Consider the following 21,649-nt stretch of genomic DNA (forward strand, 5'->3'; position numbering starts at 1 on the left):
AAAGTAGACCTCGAAGAAATTCGAGTCGAACAACAAACTCTAGAGAATGCTCAAGATGACATTCAGGATGAAACTCAGAGATCTTTAGAAGAATCTGGTGAGAATCATGGTCAATCTAGAAATGTTACCCCGCGTAGATCGCAAAGATATAGATCTCAACCGGAAAGGTACTTAGGTATTTTGACGAACGAGAGCTATGACGTTCTATTACTTGAAAGTGATGAACCTGCGACTTACAAGCAAGCTATGACGAGCCCTAGCTCCAAGCAATGGCAAGAAGCCATGCAATCTGAATTAGACTCCATGTCTGAAAACCAAGTATGGGATTTGGTCGATTTGCCAGATGGCTACCAAGCCATTGGAAGCAAATGGGTTTTCAAACTGAAAAAGGACAAGGATGGGAAACTTGAAGTTTTCAAAGCTAGATTGGTTGCGAAAGGTTACAGGCAAGTCCACGGTGTGGATTACGATGAAACCTTTTCACCAGTTGCAATGCTAAAGTCTATTCGAATAATGTTAGCAATCGCTGCATATTACGATTACGAAATATGGCAGATGGATGTCAAAACTGCTTTCTTAAACGGCGTTTTAACAGAAACTGTGTTTATGACACAGCCTGAAGGTTTTGAGGATCCAAAGAATGCTAAAAAGGTATGCAAGCTAAAGAAATCAATCTACGGATTGAAGCAGGCATCCAGGAGCTGGAATATACGTTTTGATGAAGCGGTCAGTGACTTTGGTTTCATCAAGAACGCAGACGAATCTTGTGTATACAAGAAGGTCAGTGGGAGCAAAATTGCTTTCCTAGTATTATATGTCGACGACATATTGCTTATCGGAAATGACATTCCTATGTTGAACTCTGTCAAGATTTGGCTTGGGAAATGTTTTTCGATGAAGGATCTAGGGGAAGCACAGTACATATTGGGCATCAAGATTTACAGAGATAGATCTAAAAAGATGATTGGACTTAGTCAAAGCACTTATATCAATAAGATGCTTGATAGGTTCAAGATGGCGGACTCCAAGCGAGGCTACCTACCCATGTCTCATGGAATGACTCTAAGCAAGACTCAGTGCCCAAAAACACTTGATGAGCGTAGACGAATGAATGGGATTCCATATGCATCATTGATTGGTTCAATAATGTATGCTATGATATGTACACGCCCGGATGTTGCGTACGCACTCAGTGCTACGAGCAGATACCAGTCAGACCCAGGAGAGGCGCATTGGACTGCTGCCAAGAACATTCTGAAGTACCTGAAAAGGCACAAAGATGACTTCCTGGTCTATGGTGGAGATGATGAATTAATTGTTAAAGGCTATACGGACGCAAGTTTCCAAACCGACAAAGATGATTTCAGATCACAGTCTGGGTTTGTCTTCTGCCTCAACGGAGGAGCAGTAAGCTGGAAAAGTGCTAAGCAAAGCACCATTGCGGATTCTACAACTGAAGCGGAGTACATTGCTGCACATGAAGCAGCAAAGGAAGCTATATGGCTAAGGAAGTTCATAGGAGAACTTGGTGTAGTCCCCTCCATTAAAGGACCAATAGCCCTGTATTGTGATAATAACGGAGCTATTGCACAGGCAAAAGAGCCTAGACACCACCAGAGAGTCAAGCATGTACTTCGTAGATTTCACCTTCTACGAGAGTTCGTTGAAAGAAAAGAAGTCGAGATAAGCAAAATTGGAACTGATGACAACATATCAGATCCATTAACTAAACCTCTGCCGCAAGCGAAGCACAACTCGCACACTGCAGCTATGGGAATCAAGCATATTGGAGAATGGCTTTGATGTCTCTGTTTAATGTTTTAAAGTTTTAGAGTTTAAATCTTTGTAAAACATTATTGGTTAATCATTCACAATAAATGAAAGGAATTCATTTTTCCATTTAATTTGTGGTTTATTAAATGATGAGTCCCTTCAACTTGACGATATATTCAAGATAGACTGTCAGGACCAGTCCTGTGACTAAGAAATGTCTATCAAGTGAACTTGAATGTCAAAGGTTGAAAATGGTCCCTAGTCGGAGTTTTCTATAAAATTGGACGCATAGAAAACGTTAGACGATTAGAATGCAAGATGACTAGTAGTTCTGTTTCTTGAACTATGTGGACATGGCAATGTCATAATCATTTGCATAGATACTTACTTTGGGAAGACTAGTATCGGACAAGACCTATGAAACTTTACTGTAAGAGATGAAAGTCTGTCATAAGTAAATTTCATTAAATTATTAGACACTAAATCCTCAATACCTGAGTGATTTGAGATTACTTGTTTGAGAACTGGTTGCTTTGACGTTGACCAACCGTCGCACCGTAAAAGGAGGCTATAAAGGCAACGCTCAGGTAATCACCTATCAAACGAAGTCTAATCTCAAGATCGCAAGATTGGGATTGTCCTCCCATAAATCGGGATGAGATGCTTAAAAGTTGTACAAGGCCACTCGGAGAGCTAGAAACTGTGAAATGCATGGCCGTGCTCGGATGAATCATAGGCTATGATTATCTGTTTATTTGATCAGTTGAACTCTGAAACCGAGGAACACCTCTGGACATAATAAGGATGACAACTCTTACCTTATGTTCAAGAGCAAGCATCGAGCGACAAAGGAATTAGGAAATGCACACTTGTCCCTAAGGACAAGTGGGAGACTGAAGGAAATAATGCCCTTGGTCCAAGTATGCATTCTATGTTAAGTCTAATAAATGCGGTTCAGTATTAATTAACAAGTTAATAATTCAGTGAGATCAAGTGAGCTGAATGCCTAGCTAGAGGCCGCTTCAGTTCAAGTGGAATTAATGATATTAATCCACAGCTTACTCTTGACTGAACCCGTAGGGTCACACAAATAGTACGTAAACGGATCAAGTATTTAATGGCATTAAATACTCCATCTATGAATATTCGGAACCGACGGATCTTGGTTTCAGTGGGAGCTAAGATCGTCACAGGCAAGAAATGAATACTCCGGAAACGATGATATTGCCGGAAACGGAAATATGGATCGTATCGGAAATATGAATATTATCCAAGTCGTAGATGTTGCCGGAAACGGAAACATGGTACGTATCGGAAAATATTATTGGAAATGGAAATATTACCAGAATCGGAAATATTGCCGGAAACGGAAATATTGTCAGAATCGGAAATATTGCCGGAATCGGAAAATAATTCCGGAAACGGAAATATTAAATATTTGTTCGAAACGGAAATTAATTCCGGAATCGGAAATATTAAATATTGTTCGTATCGGAAATAGATTCCGGAAATGGAAATTTAATCGGAAGCGTATCGTACGAATTAGCATCGGACGAGGCCTGCCGGACGAAGGCCCAGCACGAAGCCAGGCCGTCGCCCAGCAAGCACGCACGCCACAAGCCCAGCGCGCGCCAAGGCCACGGATGCGTGGGCCTTGCTGCGTGGGCTGCTGCTCGCACGCGCATGGGCAGCCCTTGTGGCTGCCGTGTGTGTGTGAGTTTCAGCTCATGCGAGATTCCTGAATCTGCAAGAGTCAGTGTATGATTAAATGTCTATTCCTATTGGATAAATTGATTAAGTAGAATTCGTGTAGAATTCTAATTCCAATTAATTCGCATCCTACTAGGATTACGATTCCTTTTCCATAACTCTATAAATAAAGGCCTAGGGCTCATAATTTATACACAAGTTTTTAAGTATTCAAAAGTGAGTTTTTGAGAGAAAATCAAACACACATCTTGCTCAAAAGTGCCGAATTTTCTGAGTACCTTAAGGGCGATTCTAGTTGGTCAATCTTAAGGCGGATCCGGACGTGCTGTGGACTTTCTACGGAGGGACGACACTTGGAGTCCTAAAAGACTTGTTCTTGTTCGGTTCGGGCGCAGCTAGGGAAGGCACGCAACAAAGAGTATGCATCTAATTATGCTATATGATTATGTGTAAATAATATGTTTCCTGGGTTAATGGTTGTTTCCGCATGATCTATGTAATTGTCATATGTATCATAACCTAACACTTCGCGACGGGAGCAAATGTCTCATTATAATCCAACCCTTCCTCCTGATGATTCCCTAAACATACCAATCGAGCCTTCAGTCTCAATAAATTCCCATCCTCATCACGCTTCTCAGTATACACCCATTTACTCCCCAGTGCTTTCTTCCCTTCCGGTAAATTTTCCAACGTCCATGTCCCCTGTTCCTCCAACGCGTCGATTTCAGCAGCCATTGCCTGACGCCACCCCTCATGCTGCATCGCTTGTTTAAAACTCTTAGGAACTTGCCCTTCTTGCAATGCTGCTATATAATGCCTGTGCTTTGACGAAAAACGCTCATAATTAACAAAATATGTGATAGGATAAGGAGTACCTGAGAGTGATGACGCCGTAGGTGTTTTGTCGGAAGTACTATATTTTTCCCGTATTGTATGTATCACACAGTCTTTCAGCTTTGTCGACGGAAACTTCACACGCTTCCCCCTTCCTAACTCCGTATCCTCCACACACTGCCTTGTCTCACTCTCGTCACTACCCGTCGTCTCCTCTACACATGTCTGTGAGGAGACGACGTCTGAATCCACTCGACTAGGTGTTTCATGTTGTTGTTCCTCCCTCACAGGCGACGACACTCCCCTGTCGTCACCACTGGTCAATGACACCCCCTCATCAGCTCCCGGAAGCGACAACACTCCCTCAGTATCACCTGTAGGCGGCGACACCCCAGCAGTATCACATGCAGGCGACGACACGGTCTCAGGACCCGTAGTCCCACTCTCATCCAAACTCCAATGGTCAAGCCCCCCATGACCATCATGCACCGGTGGCAACACATCCGATTCATCTACAAAAGGAAACGTCCCTTCATGAAACTTGACATCCCGTGAGACGAAGAACTCATGTGTCTCTAGATCATAAAGTTGCCATCCCTTCCTGCCAAACGGATAACCCAAAAACACACATCGGCGACTCCGAGACTCAAACTTATCCCCTTTACACCGGAGATTATATGCATAACACAGACACCCAAACACGCGGATAGGCACATACGATGGTGGTTTACCAAACAACATCTCATAAGGTGTTTTATTGTCAAGGATCGGGGTAGGTGTACGGTTTATCAAGTAACAGGCGGCCAAAATACATTCCCCCCAAAATTTTATTGGAAGATTTCCTTGAAAACGTAACGCCCTCCCAACATTCAAAATATGTTGGTGTTTTCTCTCGACTCTCCCATTTTGTTGAGGCGTCCCAACACACGACGACTCAAACAGAATCCCATGTTGACGAAAATAATTTTGTAAGCAATTGAATTCAGTACCATTATCACTGCGTACTACTCGAAGGGATCTATTAAACTGACACTTAATCATGGCAACAAAATTAAGAAATGTCGATGCAACTTCCATTTTATTATTCAGTAAATAAATCCACACACCTCTAGAATAATCGTCAACAATGGTAAAAAAATACTTTGCCCCACAAGACGAGGGAGTCTTGTAGGGTCCCCATAAATCAAGATGAACCAATTCAAATGTGCGACTAGCACGACTAACACTAACCGGAAAACTCTCCCTACATTGTCTCGCCCGCGGACATACATCACAAATTGTTTTATTCTTCCTAATCTTATGACTCACATGAGGAAGTAACTGCAACACTTTTTCCGACGGATGCCCCATCCGTTGATGCCACAAGTCGACCACACACTCCACTGCTAGCACACGAACCTTTGGAGCCCCACGGAAAAAATATAGTCCTTCCTGTCGATCACCTACGCCAATATTAGAGGCCATAGAACTATCTCGACCAGCGCCTCGACCAGCGCCTCGACCAGCGCTCTCTCTCGCCATGGAGGGACAGCACATGCAAATCAAAAGTGCAAACAACTGAGTTAAGCAATAATTAAGAAAACCAAATACAACTAAAATCAAGCAACAATTAATCCGGGCCCTAAACCCTAAATAATCTATCTATTCCATAAGCCAGCTCCTGAGGTCATTCCAGTAAATTAACCCCTGCCAAAATTCAAGTTTTTGATTTAAAAAACCACACCAACAATGATGCCACACCAATTCACAAAATCCCAACAACATTGATTAATCCACAATTCAAAAAAACAAGCAGAATAAACAAGGATAAAAATTCAATGAAACATCATATAAAAATTACACAAAAACAATCAGGGACCAGAAAATCAAACGAATCTACAATAAACTCACCAGAAATTTTGATGCGCCGCCCCATCGCCTCGACCAGCGCCCCATCGCCTCGACCAGCGCCCCGTCGCCTCGACCAGCGCCTCGACCAGCGACTCGACGGCTTTCTCTCCAACACGACATGCAAATCAAGATTCCCAAAAAATTAATTAAGCAAAAATTGAGAAAACAAACCATGAAATAAATTAGTTAAGCAAACACTAAATAACCTATCTATTCTACAAATCGATATTGTGCATGAAGTAAAGTTTGATTATCAACCCAAAAACATTAAATAATCAAAACCCTAAAATTCTAAATCAATGTCAAATAAGGCAAATTTAAGACGAAAATAAGGGTAATATACCTGTGAAGGGAGAGATCCTCCTGATATTTCGATTTCATAGTGTTCGCCATTTTTCCCCTCAAAACATAAAAAGAAACCATTTTAGGTGTTGTTGAGTTTTTGAGATAGATCAAAGAAGAACCAAGTTAAAGAGAGAAAGGAATGAAGAAAAGAGAGAAGATTGCTGTATTTCATCGGCGGTGGTGAGAAAAGAGAAGGGGAAAGCTAACTAAAATGAGCGGCGATAAGAGAGAAGAGAGAAGAGAGAGAGAAGAGAGAGAAGATGAGCGGCGGTGAGAAGGAGATAGAAGTGAAAACAAATCCAAATAGGTTTAAGGAGATAAGAGCAACAAAAATGAAATTGGGCAACACGATTATTCTTTTTTTTATCTTTGAGAATGAAATGGCCAGGCCCATTCTCCGAAAAAGAAATGAATTAGCCTTATTTGCCTTATTTGCCATGGCCAAACATGAATGAATATATATCTCTTATTATCCCTTAAATATATCGAGATATATATATATATATATATATATATAATTAAATTTTTTCCTCTCTGCTTATTAGCTTGACAAGTTATGTTTGATTAGAGACCCGTTATTCATACTTTATTAAAAGGTAAATGAATAGATTTTAATTCCGTGGAAAATAAAAAATAAAAAGCATCAAACTAAAATATTTTATTTAATTTAAATTGAAATTTTTGTTTAAAGAAAAAAGAAAAATCAAAAGGAAACACAGTAAAATATTTATAGTAATTTAAATTAAAACATTCGTTCAAGTAGACAAGAAAAACAAAAAGGCATCAACATAACCATAAAAAAACTTTAAAGTAATTGTTTTTTAAAAAAGCACATTATTTAGTAAATAACTTACATTATTCACTCTCCGATATACTTCGTACAACACGTGAATTTTAATACGTGTAGTTTTAGATTTTTGTAATGGACGAGAACGAAGATCAATGTATGCAAGATCAAAGATCCATATGGAGGGATCAAAAGCGACGACAGAGAAAATCGCTCACCCCAGAACAAATAGATCGTCTAAATACCAAACGAAGACTCACTTATGCCTCTGAAAACGAATCAAATGCTATAGCATCCCCTGAGAGTCAACCCCAAAGGCCATGTTCAGAAGGGCCTATGATTGTTAACAACACTCCCAACACTTTGGGAGCTCGAAGGGCTATGGCAGACATCACTAATCGTGCCAATAATGTCACGACAGGATGTGAAAGACGTGAACGTAAGTAATCCGAACATAAAAGATTCATTTAAGTATGTAAAAATTACCACTTACCTAACTAATCAAAAACACGATTTGATAATGCAGTGCAACCTATTGATGAACTTCGTTTACTCGATACTCGGGCAAATCTAGAAAATCGATTTTTTAGCGTCGGTGAAGGTAGGGCAACAAATCTGACAATATCATACCCAACATCAAACTCAAGAGATATGCCCAATCGATTCTTTTGTGTTGGCGAGAGCAGTACAGCCAATGCACGTATACCAGACCCTACTTCAGACGATGGAGACATGCCGCATTTTGTTGAGGCGGAGAATGAAATACGCATTCCGGGCCTATTATTCAATGTCGGTGAATGTCATGCAGTCGACACCAACAACATATCAAACCCTATCTCTGATGATATAAGGGTTTGGACAGTAGGGAGAACTGGTTACAGAAATTGTGCAAGAAATTACCACGAGAGTCATGGGGTTCCTATATTCAGTTTGCCATCCATGAAAACATGTCCACATTGCCAGGCACGCCTTTTCCATTGTGAATCTACTGAACTATGTTGCTTAAGCGGGAAGGTTAACTTACCTGATTTTCCATTGTCCGCTGATATGCTTGATCTATATTCTGATCAATCGGAATATGGGACTCATTTTAGGCAAAATATTCGTAAATACAACCACGTATTTTCATTCACTTCAATGGGAGTTCATTTAGATGACGAACTAGCAAATGCACGTCAAGGCGTGTACACATTTCGTGCACAAGGTTCAATTTACCATCGCATTGGAGGTTTCTTACCTTTGAATGCAGAAGATCGTCCCCGGTTTCTTCAACTCTACATTTACGATACTGAGCATGAAAATGAAAATCGTGCAGCCGAGAACTCATCATTGCGGCTCGAAGTCATCGACAGAATCAAGAATATTTTGAATGCTCACAATCCTTTTGTCCACAATCTTCGTCATCTTGCTCAGCGTAGTGACTTAAATGATTGCAAATTTGTCATCAAAGAGCAACCTACAAATAAACATCAATACTCAATGCCGACAGCTTCCCAAGTAGCAGCAATTGTCGTTGGCGGTGATGACATTTCCAACTTGAAAGATAGGGATATCATGATAGAGTCAGTAACTGGGCAACTGAGTTATATCAAAGACACTGCCGGTTATTATGACCCATTGCAGTATCCTCTACTTTTTCCTTATGGTTCTTACGGCTGGGATTTAAACAGTCGAAGTTCCACTGGTAAAAAGTTGACATGCCGGGAATTCTATGCATACATGTTTCAGGTGCATATTTCTAAAAACTCTTTTTAAGCCTTATCCTAAAAATTGTATACTTATACCTTTTCTGACCAAAACAAGTATTTTGTGATATAGATGCGTCAAAATCTTGATTCTCTAATCTTGAGAGGCGGTCGTCTACTCCAACAATTTGTTGTCGATAACTGTATAAAAATGCAAGCCAATAATTTGAGGTGGATTGCACTCAACCAAGATAAGATACGTGCTGATTTATACAAGGGTTTAGAGGATTCTTTACATGCTGGAGAGCATAACACAGGTCCACATTTAATTAATTAAATTGATTATATTACACTCAATATAGTTCATACATTGTTTCACATGCAATAAGGTTTGTGTGTATAATGTCCATTTGCAGAAAATGTTGGACGACGGACCATACTACCATCTTCATTCGTAGGAAGTCCAAGAGATATGCACCAGAGGTATCAAGATGCCATGGCATTGGTTCATAAGTTCGGCAAGCCCGATTTATTTCTTACAATGACATGCAATCCGTCTTGGCCAGAGATACAATCAGAATTGTTGGCCGGACAAGTACCAAACGATCGTCCAGACCTGTTGACACGGGTTTTTCATGCTAAACTTGAAGAGTTGAAAAAGGATGTTTTAGAAAGGGGCATTCTCGGAACGGTTGTTGCTTATGTATATGTGATTGAATTCCAAAAGAGGGGTCTTCCGCATGTTCATATGTTATTGATTCTTGATCAGAATGACAAGCTAACCACTCCGGATGACTTTGACAAGATTGTGAGAGCAGTAATTCCCGATGAACAAGTGGAACCAAAATTGTATAAGGCAGTTCTTAAACACATGATTCATGGCCCATGTGGTGTTCTCAACCACAAATCCCCATGTATGAAACAAGGAAGTTGTAAGAAAGGATTCCCCAAGGAATTCTCCAATGATACAAAGCAAGGCAATGACTCATATCCTCTTTATCGCCGTCCACAAGATCGTCCAGCAGTACCATTGCGTGAAAATTCACGAGTTCGTGTAGATAATCGGTGGGTAGTCCCATATAATCCATTTTTGCTCCTAAAATATGATTGCCACATAAATATTGAGATATGCAGCAGCATCAAGTGTGTCAAATATCTATATAAGTACATCCATAAGGGTTCAGATAGAGTCTCTATGGAAGTTCATAACGGAGATGAGATTGCACAATATGTTGATGCACGGTGGATTTGTGCACCCGAAGCTATGTGGAAACTTTACAAATTTCCCATGACTAGAATGTGTCCTTCCGTAGACCGTTTGCAGGTTCATTTGCCAAACATGCATCAAGTGAGGTTTGAAGCGAACCAACCAATCTCAAGCGTGTTAGAGAACCCAAGAAACTCTAAGACGATGCTCACTGAATTTTTCAAGATGAATTCGATTGATCCAAATGCAAGGAGATATCTTTATCGAGAATTTCCAGAGCATTACAGGTGGTTATCGACTTCACGTGAATGGCAAAAGAGAAAAAGTTCACAACGGGTTTTGGGTCGATTGTATGTAGCTTCACCGTTGGAAGGAGAACGGTTTTATATGAGAATGTTACTCAATCATGTGAGGGGGCCTACGTCGTTTGAACATTTAAGAACGGTCAATGGTGTCATACACCCAACATTCAGGGCTGCAGCTGAAGCCCTCGGTCTAATCGAAAATGATGAAAGCATTCGTCAATGTCTTTCAGAGGCATGTTCGGTACGAATGCCAACTGCATTACGTCGATTATTTGCAACCATCTTGATATATTGTCAACCAACAGGATTGCGTTCACTGTGGGATGAGTTTTTCCCTTACATGGTTGAGGATTATCCAACTTCCAACACAACAAACAATTGTGTTTTTCTCACTAACAAACTTTTGCAAGACTTGGATAGGTTATTACGACCGCTAAGAAAAAAGATTTCTGACTACACGGAGTTACCAAGTTTACCTGAGAGTACTGATGACATAGACGAGCTTCCTTCTATCATAGAGGAGTACTTTTCTATTCCGGTTCCAGATGAGGATTTAGCATGTGTTGCCACTCTCAATAGTGACCAACAAATTGCATACGATACAATAATGAATGCTGTCATTTCAAAGGCTGGTTGTTCTTTCTTTGTTGATGGTCCTGGCGGCACCGGAAAAACATTTTTATACAGAGCCCTTCTTGCTACTGTAAAAAGTAGAGGCGAAATAGCTATTCCCACTGCAACATCTGGAATTGCAGCAACGTTGTTGCACCAGGGAAGAACATCACATTCAACTTTTCAGCTTCCACTTAATCCAGATAGCTCATCAACTTGCTCATTCACCAAACGTTCTAAAACTGCAATTCTCCTAAAAAATTCTTCCATTATCGTATGGGATGAGGCCCCAATGACACACAGATATCAATTTGAAGCTGTTGATCGGTCACTCAAGGATTTAATGGGGAACGACTTGCCGTTTGGGGGGAAAATTATTGTGTTCGGTGGTGATTTCAGACAGGTTTTACCGGTGGTTCGAAATGGAACTAGAGCTCAAATGATTGACGCATCTTTTGTCAGGTCCCCTATGTGGAGACACATTCGTATTTTGCATTTGAGAGAAAATATGAGATCAATTGATGATAACGGCTTTGCTAATTTCTTACTCTCTGTTGGGAACGGTAATGAACCTACTGTTTCAGATCAGATGATAAGGTTACCGACTGGCATGATTATACCAACAGTGGCAGATAGTTCGATCGAGGCTTTGATCGACCAGGTCTTTCCAAGTTTAAGTGAGCACGTTGGTGATGGAAATTTTATAGTTGAAAGGGCAATCATCACACCTCTAAACGAAGACACTGATAGGATAAATAATAAGGTTGTCGAAAAGTTTCTCGGAGAAGGAAAAACGTACTATTCGTTTGACTCTGTTCCTGAAGATAAGAGAAATTTGTATCAACAAGAGTTTTTGAATTCGATTTCTGCGTCGGGATTACCTCCTCATGCTCTCACCCTGAAACCTGGGGTACCTTTAATGCTTTTGAGAAATATTGATCCTAAAAATGGTCTTTGCAATGGAACACGGTTGCTTTGCCATTCATTAAAGGAAAATTTCATTGATGCTGAGATATTAACCGGACATTCTAGGGGAAACAGAGTGTTTTTGCCAAGAATTCCCTTGAAAACTGCTGAAGATATAAAATTGCCATTCGAGATGGTCAGAAAGCAATTTCCTGTGAAGTTGAGTTTTGCCTTGACTATCAACAAGTCTCAGGGACAAACTATTCCACATGTTGGCATATACCTCCCTGATCATGTATTTAGCCACGGCCAGCTATATGTGGCATTATCACGAGGAATTTCAGAAAACACGACAAAGATCGTGATAGAAAAGGGAAAGGTCCAAGGCTGTGAAGGCATATTCACTAAAAATATTGTGTACAAAGAAGTTTTGTTGTCTTATGATTAGAGATACGAAACTAGAGTATTATTTTGTATTTCCCAGTTTTGTAATAAACGTTATTGTACTCTTGACACTGAGTAGTGTGTTACGTCAGCGTTAGCCGTATTTTTTCCAATGAATTTTATAATATATCGGACGAATTGAGGGATGTGATTTTTATATATCGGAGTAATTAAATTTATTCATGTACATAGCTTTCATATCATGTGATATCCATATTCATACATTGTGAATATCGGTTTATGTAATTCTAATTTTATTCTGAACTAACTTTACAGGATGACAGAGTACCATTATCCAACTTTTGAACATTTATATCCTAGCGGGGTACAACGATATGATGTACGAGCCCGACTAATTCGTAATTATGATATTTTCAACTACAACCACAAAGGAACAACTAAGAAAGCATGGAAAATGCTTTTTGTCGATGTTGAGGTAAATGACCATACACTTCATTCAATTTTTTCATTGAATCTGAACTATATCATAACTTTTACATGTGTTTTCTTTTGTAGGGTGAGGGCATACAGTGCAATATTTACGAGCCCGCAATTGAAAAGTTTATAGGACGGTTTCAAGAGGGATTCATTTATATACTCCTTGCTGTACAAGTGATATTTGCTGAAGGGAAAAACAAAATTGTCCCCAATTGGAAACAGATGATCATTAAAGAAGAAACAAATGTGATACGTGAAGAGGAGGATGACATTTCCATACCTTCATTCCACTATAATTTGGTTCATTTGAACAGATTAAGTTGTCACATCGACTGTACCGGTAGAGTTTATGGTACTTTTGTTGGCCTTTTTTCAATATATAGTTATCATGCATATGTCGTTTATTAATTGAAACATTGATGATCTTCTAGATGCAATGGGATTGGTCCTATACGTTTCACCAATTGAGAATATTGGTGTAGATTCATTCAAGCGAGACGTGGCAATAATGGATACAACGTAAGTCCCCTACATTATTAAAATGTTAATTACTTATCGAATTTGCCTATATTTCGATAAATTTGTCTTAATATTGTTTTACTTTCTACTTGCAGCTGGACTGTTATTAAATTAACACTTTGGAATGCTTTTGCGCACGTTCTTGATGAAAATCTTAATCATGTTGAGATTTGTCCAATCATTGTAGCATGTGGTCTGCATGTCAAGAGCTTCTATGGTACATCATTCAAATTAAATTATATAGTAAAGTCTTTTTAATATGTAGTTCAAAGTATAATATTCATATGTGATAATATTTCTAATTGATAATTACAAACAGGTACATATCTTTCCACGGGATACTACACTAGGATTTATGTTAACCCAGTTAATGAAAAAAAAACATCCTTATCTACATGGTATGCACAATTTCGCATAACCTTAATATTGTTTTAATATTAATGTACAACATAACCTTAAGTATTATGCTCACAAGTTTTTTTCACGTACAGGTATACATCGGAAAAACTGGCAAGGATAAGGAGAGATTGGTTTCGTTCATCGACTTTTTCGCTAAAGTCATCGATTGATATTTCTAATACTCCCCGTATCCGATTATCTCAATTTCCAACTGTGAGAAATGTATTGTTTCTAACCTTGAAGTTTGAGTGTTGTCAATATATTAAATACGATATTATGTACTTAATTGTCTAACTTTGTTTTTTTTTTTGTAGGTACAATACTGTCGAGTTGCCGCATATGCATGTCGTGTTGATGATGTTAATAACGTCATTTATGAAGCATGCAATCGTTGCCTAAAAAAGGTTGCCATTTTTCAAGGACTATTAAAATGTCAATCTTGCAATATCAACAACACTGTAACTATCCCAAGGTAACTATCTAAATCTCTATTATACTTAAACACACATTATATATTGGTAAATATCTATAATAGTATTTTTTTTTTAATTTCTTCTTATAGGTTGCTGCTTCGACTTACCATATTTGATAAAAGTGGTAATTTGAAAGTCACGATATTACACGATCTTGCACAATACCTTTTAGGTTGTTTAGCTACTGAAGTAAAATCAGTACTTCAACAGGTTTCAATCTAATACTCTAACAACATGATTTTTTAATATAATTAACTCATGTTGTTTTTACATCTCAATATATTTTTTAACGTTCATGCAGCCTAACGGACGTAATCGAGTGATGGAAAAAGTATTTGCATGTTTCGGAAACAGAGCTTTTTCATGGGTGCTACATCCACCAACTGGAGCTTTTAATCCTGAACATTCGTATACGGTTGGTTATGTGTTACATATCGATTGGGCGGAGGAGTGCATGTGGTTAAACAAATATATTGCGAGCAAAAGAAGAAAGTGATACTCGCTATTTTGTATGTTTAATAACTATAAGTTTAGTACTTCAAATTTGGTTTTTCGATGGGATGTGTTAGTTGTATCAAAATAATGTTAAGTTTTTTAAATAGCTTTAATTGGTCATAAGATTCGATCATTCGTCATGTAAAGCTACGAGTATTATATGACCTCAATATCACAAAATATGGACTTTGCGAATGATTTTTAGTGCCAATTTTTTTTAAAATTCCGCACGCAAGAAATATTAGGCACAATAAAATTTCTAAAATGCACGCACGCATCGCTTGCATAAAATACTAGTTATTTAATAATCCAACCTTTGTACCCCAATAACTTTTATCGAACCCAAATGACCAGAAACCGGTCAAGAAGGTCAACGTTTTTTTATATAACTTTTTTTTTGTCCTGCCTTCTTCCTCCTCCTTTCTATTGAGATTTCCTCTTTCTTTGTTCTTCTACACTTCGGTCACGGAAGACCACCATCATTGCCGACCCTTTAGGCCCTAATCACAGATAGAAAACACCCACAACATATCAAAATTAATACCATAAGTCCATAACCACGACAACGAGTGCTCATATCGCAACTGACAACCCATTTACCGCAACGAGTCAGACCACCAATTTTCTGCCTCCCCCTTCTATAGTTTATAAAATTTCCATCAACCTCAATAAACCCAGATCAAAAGATAAACAAACATGCATGTCAATACAACATCCAAACCAATTTATTTATAAAAAACCCCCACGGTAATACACTAATACCATTCAAATTAGCTGGATAGAGAAAAAGGTGAGGAGGGTGAAAGAGAGTTACTAAGAAAACAAAAATGGCGAGGTACATATATGAGTGTTCTCGAGTCGACTCGGCTATGACTCGTACCTTTAGAAAGCGATTTAAGGGGCTTTAATTACTGACTTTGGTCATGTTAAGTGGGATGATTCAAGCTAATGGTTGCGTGACTTTGATGAATCTCTTCACTCTGATCCATTGATGAATTTAAGATTTTGAGACTCAATTGATGAAGATTAAGATAATAGTGGTGGGATTTTAGTAAGGGTGGAGGAGGAGGATGGCGGAGAAATAAAGAGGATGTGAATATGTGATCATGTGCGGCGGGAGGAAAAAGAGAAGGGGGGTCTGAGAAATTGGAGAGAGGAAGAAATAACAAAACCAAAAGGAATATGAAAGAAAAGAAAATAAGTTAAAATAAATAAATAAACCATAAACCAATGGTTGCATGACACGTGTATAGGTTACCGGTTATATCGGGTTGGTGACCTGTTGGGTGCAATAAAAGTTAACGGGGTATAAAGGTTGGATTATTAGATAATAATCCAAAGGTTGGAGTATTAACGGAAAATCGTTGAAAGGTTGGATTATTTAAAGTAATTTTTCCTAATAACAAATAGAAATACATCATTTAGTTTAGAAAACTCACGTAATAAATAATTATAACCTTATTCTAGCTATAAACATATTTTATAAAATCATAAAATATAAGGGTATTACAATCTACCCTCTTTAAAAGAAGTTTCGTCCCGAAACTTAAAGTTATAAAAATATTATACCAAACTTTACTACATAATCGGGATATTACAAAATATGATCTAATCAAAGAAATTTTCGAGCTCGAGCCGATTAAGTTAATTAATAATCAAGGTATTAAGGCTAATCAACCTATTCAACCATCCATTGGAATACTTAACGACGGCGACTCAAAAAGTATTTGTATTAGTAAGATTTACTATCGGTATAATTGGGTGATGGACGTGTGGAAGTTAGAGGAATATAACAAGTCGGATTCTTGGAATAAATTGTTCAGCCTCGATTTGGAGTCACCGCCTCGAAGTACGAGACGCCGTGTTTTTCTTCTGGGATTCACATCTAATAATAATGGGGGATTTTTAGTAAGATCGTCGTCTGCTTGTAATGATGTTGTAAAAACTCATGAGCTCCTGCTTGTTGACCCGAATCAAAATCCGCCTATTCGAATGAAACTAGGAAAGATAAATGAGTGGGTATATGATCTATACTATATATTAAAAGGCGTTTCTAATCAAATTTATGTGCCACGTGGCGCTCTATTTATGAGTATTTCACTTTATGTAAATTTCATATATTTAAAAATTAGAAATGGAGCATGTACAAGACTTGAACCCGCGAACTCATGTATAAACAATAAAGTGTTTACCATTGAGCTACAACACGTTACATGCTATCATTGTAAAAAAATATATTAATAAATATAATAAAAATGGAATTTATTAATAACATTGTCAAATAACAATAATATAAATGTTACTAATGTAGTGACCCAGGGCATCGCCCGGGCCTAAAAACTAGTTTGTTGGATTATAAGAAGAGTCTTGTTTCTCCGTTTACAATTGCCTTGAACAAGTCTTTGAATTGCAAGTGCAAACGGAGTACCAAACCCAACTCAAGAAAGCTAGCCGAATTCTTGTCTAAAGTTAAAACTGCAATATGAATTACGAAGTATGTTATATGTTTATGTTTTTTCTTTTTATTATATCATCAATTGTACTCCTTACTAGGTGAATTTGATTATATGTTTCATACTTTCATATTTTATGTTTTCTAAGATACTCGATCGTATCATTAGTAACTCGTATTCCTAACAGAGTTTCTTGTCTAGCCAAGGTCGTTTTGCCTTAAGTATGATACGGAAGTTTGTAAAATAACGGAAACTATAAAGGGGACGAGAAATTCAAACTTGAGACTACGTACCTGTCCTCAATCTCTACTACTAGACCTTTAATTACTACTCCGTATAAAGTAGATACGATAGAAGATAGTGGAATATTTTTTAATTGACTGAAAGTATATGTGATATACAAACTATCCTTATTGTGATGCAGGAGATTCACAAGCTATCATGCAGACAACTGAATACACTCAATAAGGTTCATGATGGTTTCTCATTCTTCATTTTAAAACACAGAGCATGTATGACATAAACATGTGTTTCATCCAAAATATTGGCTCAAGAGTAAATGGGCATATCATATAACTATAAGTACTTCTCTCCCATTAAATTTTGTGAATAAAGAACAGTCTGCTGCAAGCATATGTGAAGGAACTAGTCATAAACTATCATCTCCTGATAAGAACATTCATCTTTCTCTGTTAAAAGAAAAATAGCATGAAAGAACAAACACTGTTGACTTTTCTGTAATTTGATGACTGCAAATTTACAGACGGCTATCAAATGTATGTGAGACTTTTGAGATAAATCAGCCATACACAGACGGCTATCAAATATGAGACTTTTGAGATAAATATTGAAAAGATATACATACATGCTATCTTGAAAACTTGAAAGTGAAATAAAGTTACCTTCAAAACTTCTGTTATGTGTACACTTGAAAACTTGAAAGGAAAAAAGTTACCTTCAAAACCTGAAAGTGAAAACAAGTTACCTTCAAAACTTGAAAACTTTTTTTCAATGGCAAACTTGAGATAAATATAGAAAAGATATACATACATGCCAATGGCAAACTTGAAAACTTGAAAGTGAAAAAAAGTTACCTTCAAAACTTCTGTTATCCTGACGCTTGTGCATTGATAGTTTGACACAACCAAATCATCATGAATGTCTCGCCAATAATCACCACAAGAGCAAACACCATCTTGAAAATGACGGAATCTCTTTCTATCTCGAATAACAATCTTTCTTTGAGTAACATTGGACATGAACTTCATAAAAGTGTGACATTCACCACAAATACGAAGGTTCTTCAAAATCACAATCAAAATAGGTGATCTGTTTAACAAAATCATGCCCCTAATCAGCTGGTTCCTGGTTCTTTACACATTCCCTGAGCTATCATCAGCTCTCTTATTTCTTCTACTTTGTCCCATCTCTGGTGAGAGGCATACAAGTTAGATAACAGCACATATGTCCCTGATTTAACTGTATCCATCTTGAACAGCTTATTAGCAATTCTCTCAGCAAGTTCAATATTGCAATGTATTTTACAAGCACCAAGAAGGGCCTCCCAAATTACACAGTCAGGTTCAACAGGCATGCTTTCAACTAATGCCTCTGCTTCAGAAAGTTCACCAGCTCGACCAAGAAGATCAACCACACAAGTATAATGGTATAACAATGGCTTAATCCCATAATCTTTGCACATGGAATCCAAATAAGCTCTTCCTTCTTCCAATAATCCTGCACGGCTACAAGCACATAATATACCCAAAAAGCTAATCTGATCTGGGAAAACCCCTTCAGCTTCCATCCTCTTGAAAAATTTTATGGCTTCTTTACCAAGTCCGTTGTGTGCACAGCCTGCTAAAACTGCATTCCATGTAACTAGATCTTTCTCAGACATGTACTCGAAAACAGAGAATCCACCCTCACTTCCAAATTTAAAGTACATAGTTATCAAAGCATTATTTACGAATAAGCATGAGTCAAATCCAAGCTTGTTGAGTAGACCATGAATCTGTTCCCCGAGTTTTACAGCACCAGCACTCCCACAAGCGCTTAGAGTACTAGTAATTGTTAACTCGTTAGGTCTCAACTGTCTAGCCAACATGTCAATGAACATATGAAAAGCTGCATCAAAATCTCCAGCTTGCGCATAAGCCGACACTATAGCCGTCCAAGAGACAACATCGCGTTCAGGCATTTTTTCAAAAATGTCACGAGCTTTTTCTAGCATGTAATTGTGTGAATGGCTAGTTATTAGAGAATTCCAAGCTGCAACATCCTTTATTCCTATTGCACTGAATACTTGGGAAACATCTTCTGTATTCTTGAACTTAGAATACATGGAGATCAATGCATTTGCAACAAAGGAATTATGATGACAGGAGTTTTTAATAGCAAGGGCATGCATTTGTTTTCCAATTTCAATAGCTCCAAGGCTAGCACTTGCATATATACAGCTAGTGAAACAAGAATGAGTAGGAAAGTTACCTAATCTTTGGAGCCCTACGAACATATGCAGAGCTTCTTCACATCTTTCATTTTGAGCAAGTCCAGAAATCATGGCTGACCAAGAGGCTGAATTTTTTATTGGCATGTGAAGAAATACATCTTTTGCCTCATCAATCATTCCATTTTGGGAATAACCTGCAATCATAGCATTCCAAGTAATTATATTTGGATTCTTAATTTCATTGAACACACGCTCAGCGTCTGTTATTCTTCCACCCTGAGCATATGCAGTCATCATGGCTGTTTGTGAAGAAACTGTCAGTTCAGGAATCCTGTTATAGATTTCAATCGCATCATCCAATCTTCCACACTGTGAAAATGCAGCAATCATCGTCGTGTATGAATATTCGTTCTTTTGTGGCATTCTACTGAAGAGGTCAATTGCTATGTCTAACCTCCCACTTCTTGTATAGGCATTTAAAACTGCAGTGCCAATAACTACATCTTCCTCAAACCCAGTTTTAATCACAATGCTAAGCAAACTATCAACTAAACACAAAGCCTCCAAACCTATTAGAGCTGATAAAGCAACAACAAACATGTGTTGGTCAGGAATCAAACCACTTTGATGCATCCTCCCAAATACATTCCAAGCTTCCATAAAACTACCATTTTCAACATACCCAGATAGCATAACCATCCAAGAAACCAAATTCTTCACCGGCATTTGCTCGAAAAGTTCTCTTGCTTCCCTCATCATAGCACCATGACAATACCCAGTAATCATAGTGTTCCAAGAAGCAGTATCTCTGTTAGGCATTTCATCAAACAACTTCTTGGCATAAACTAAATCCCCATTCTGCACATACCCAGTAATCAAAGCATTCCAAGTAATCACATTCTTCTCCGGCATAGAATCAAACACCTTCCTAGCCTCCTCAAGTCGACCAACTTTAGCATACCCGGATAACATTGCAGTCCAAGTTCTCACATTTCTTCCAGGAAATGCATCAAGAAGGACCTGGGCATCCATAATCCGGCTATTTCGGGAATACCCATAAATCATAGTGTCCCAACTCACAGAATCTCTTTTAGGCATTTCGTCAAACACTTGGCGGGCATCATTAACTTTTCCAAGTTTGCTTAGGTCCCGGATTCTTTTGTTGCACCGGAAAATATAGGATTCCGGCGACGTATGCTCCAGAAATTGTACAGACTGAGATGAAAAGGCACGGGGGAAGGAGAAAAGACGACGAGTCATCGTCAATTTGTCAAGGTCTTCAATCCATTGTTCCTAGTCTCAAGCAGCTGATCAGTATGGACTATAGAATACTCCAATTTGTGCTTCCCATCAGCTGGTTAGGGTTCGTGAGAATTGGGAGGGTGTTACAATTTTGAATTTTTCATATAGACAAACACGGTCACACGACTCACACTTAGTTCCGTGGATCGTGTATTAAGGGACATTTTAAGGTAGACTAAGGCCCGTAACCGCAAAATAAATTCATCCATTTAGCAGGTCACGGTATAATCCGAGTGCAATGAAATTTTGGGTGAGTGGATACAATATAATGATCCATGCGTGTAGTGTTTTTTTTATTCATCTGATTTTCGCTTATTTTGTTCGAACTTATCAGAATTTATTTTAGTTATAAATTATACTCCGTAGTTGGTCACCCTTATCTATTACGGAGTACTTTTTTTATACTAAAACAGACACCAGGAATGACACGTGTCACTTCCTGGTGCAAAATTTTTCCGCCAAAAACCATTTTCCTAAAAAAATATTTATTTTATTTTGTTTTTATTCTCTATCCTTTTTATAAACTATTTATGTATGTAAAAAATATTAATTTATAATTATAGCAAAAATATATACTACACAATAATAATTTTGCTAAATATTTTTTGTAATATTTT

At 38.1% G+C, this 21,649-nt stretch overlaps 2 protein-coding genes and 1 pseudogene across 2 annotated transcripts; 2 read left to right on the forward strand and 1 right to left on the reverse strand.

Moving 5' to 3' along the window:
* Nucleotides 1-7,477: 7,477 nt before the first annotated feature.
* On the forward strand, nt 7,478-12,505 carry LOC130468940 (uncharacterized). The gene is made up of 4 exons (XM_056837990.1): nt 7,478-7,781; nt 7,869-9,070; nt 9,161-9,344; nt 9,444-12,505. The coding sequence occupies exons 1-4, from the start codon at nt 7,478-7,480 to the stop codon at nt 12,503-12,505; spliced, it is 4,752 nt and encodes a 1,583-aa protein (XP_056693968.1).
* An 870-nt stretch (nt 12,506-13,375) lies between these two features.
* Nucleotides 13,376-16,143, forward strand: LOC130468942 (replication protein A 70 kDa DNA-binding subunit B-like). Its single transcript, XM_056837991.1, has 7 exons — nt 13,376-13,458; nt 13,554-13,675; nt 13,778-13,856; nt 13,950-14,079; nt 14,172-14,329; nt 14,420-14,540; nt 14,632-16,143. The coding sequence occupies exons 1-7, from the start codon at nt 13,376-13,378 to the stop codon at nt 14,824-14,826; spliced, it is 888 nt and encodes a 295-aa protein (XP_056693969.1). The 3' UTR covers nt 14,827-16,143.
* Nucleotides 16,144-17,989: 1,846 nt separating this feature from the next.
* On the reverse strand, nt 17,990-21,215 carry LOC130469302 (pentatricopeptide repeat-containing protein At4g02750-like; annotated as a pseudogene).
* Between the last annotated feature and the right edge of the window lie 434 nt (nt 21,216-21,649).

This window comes from Spinacia oleracea, chromosome 3 (genome assembly GCF_020520425.1).
Source record: "Spinacia oleracea cultivar Varoflay chromosome 3, BTI_SOV_V1, whole genome shotgun sequence".
NCBI classification, from domain to species: domain Eukaryota; kingdom Viridiplantae; phylum Streptophyta; class Magnoliopsida; order Caryophyllales; family Amaranthaceae; genus Spinacia; species Spinacia oleracea.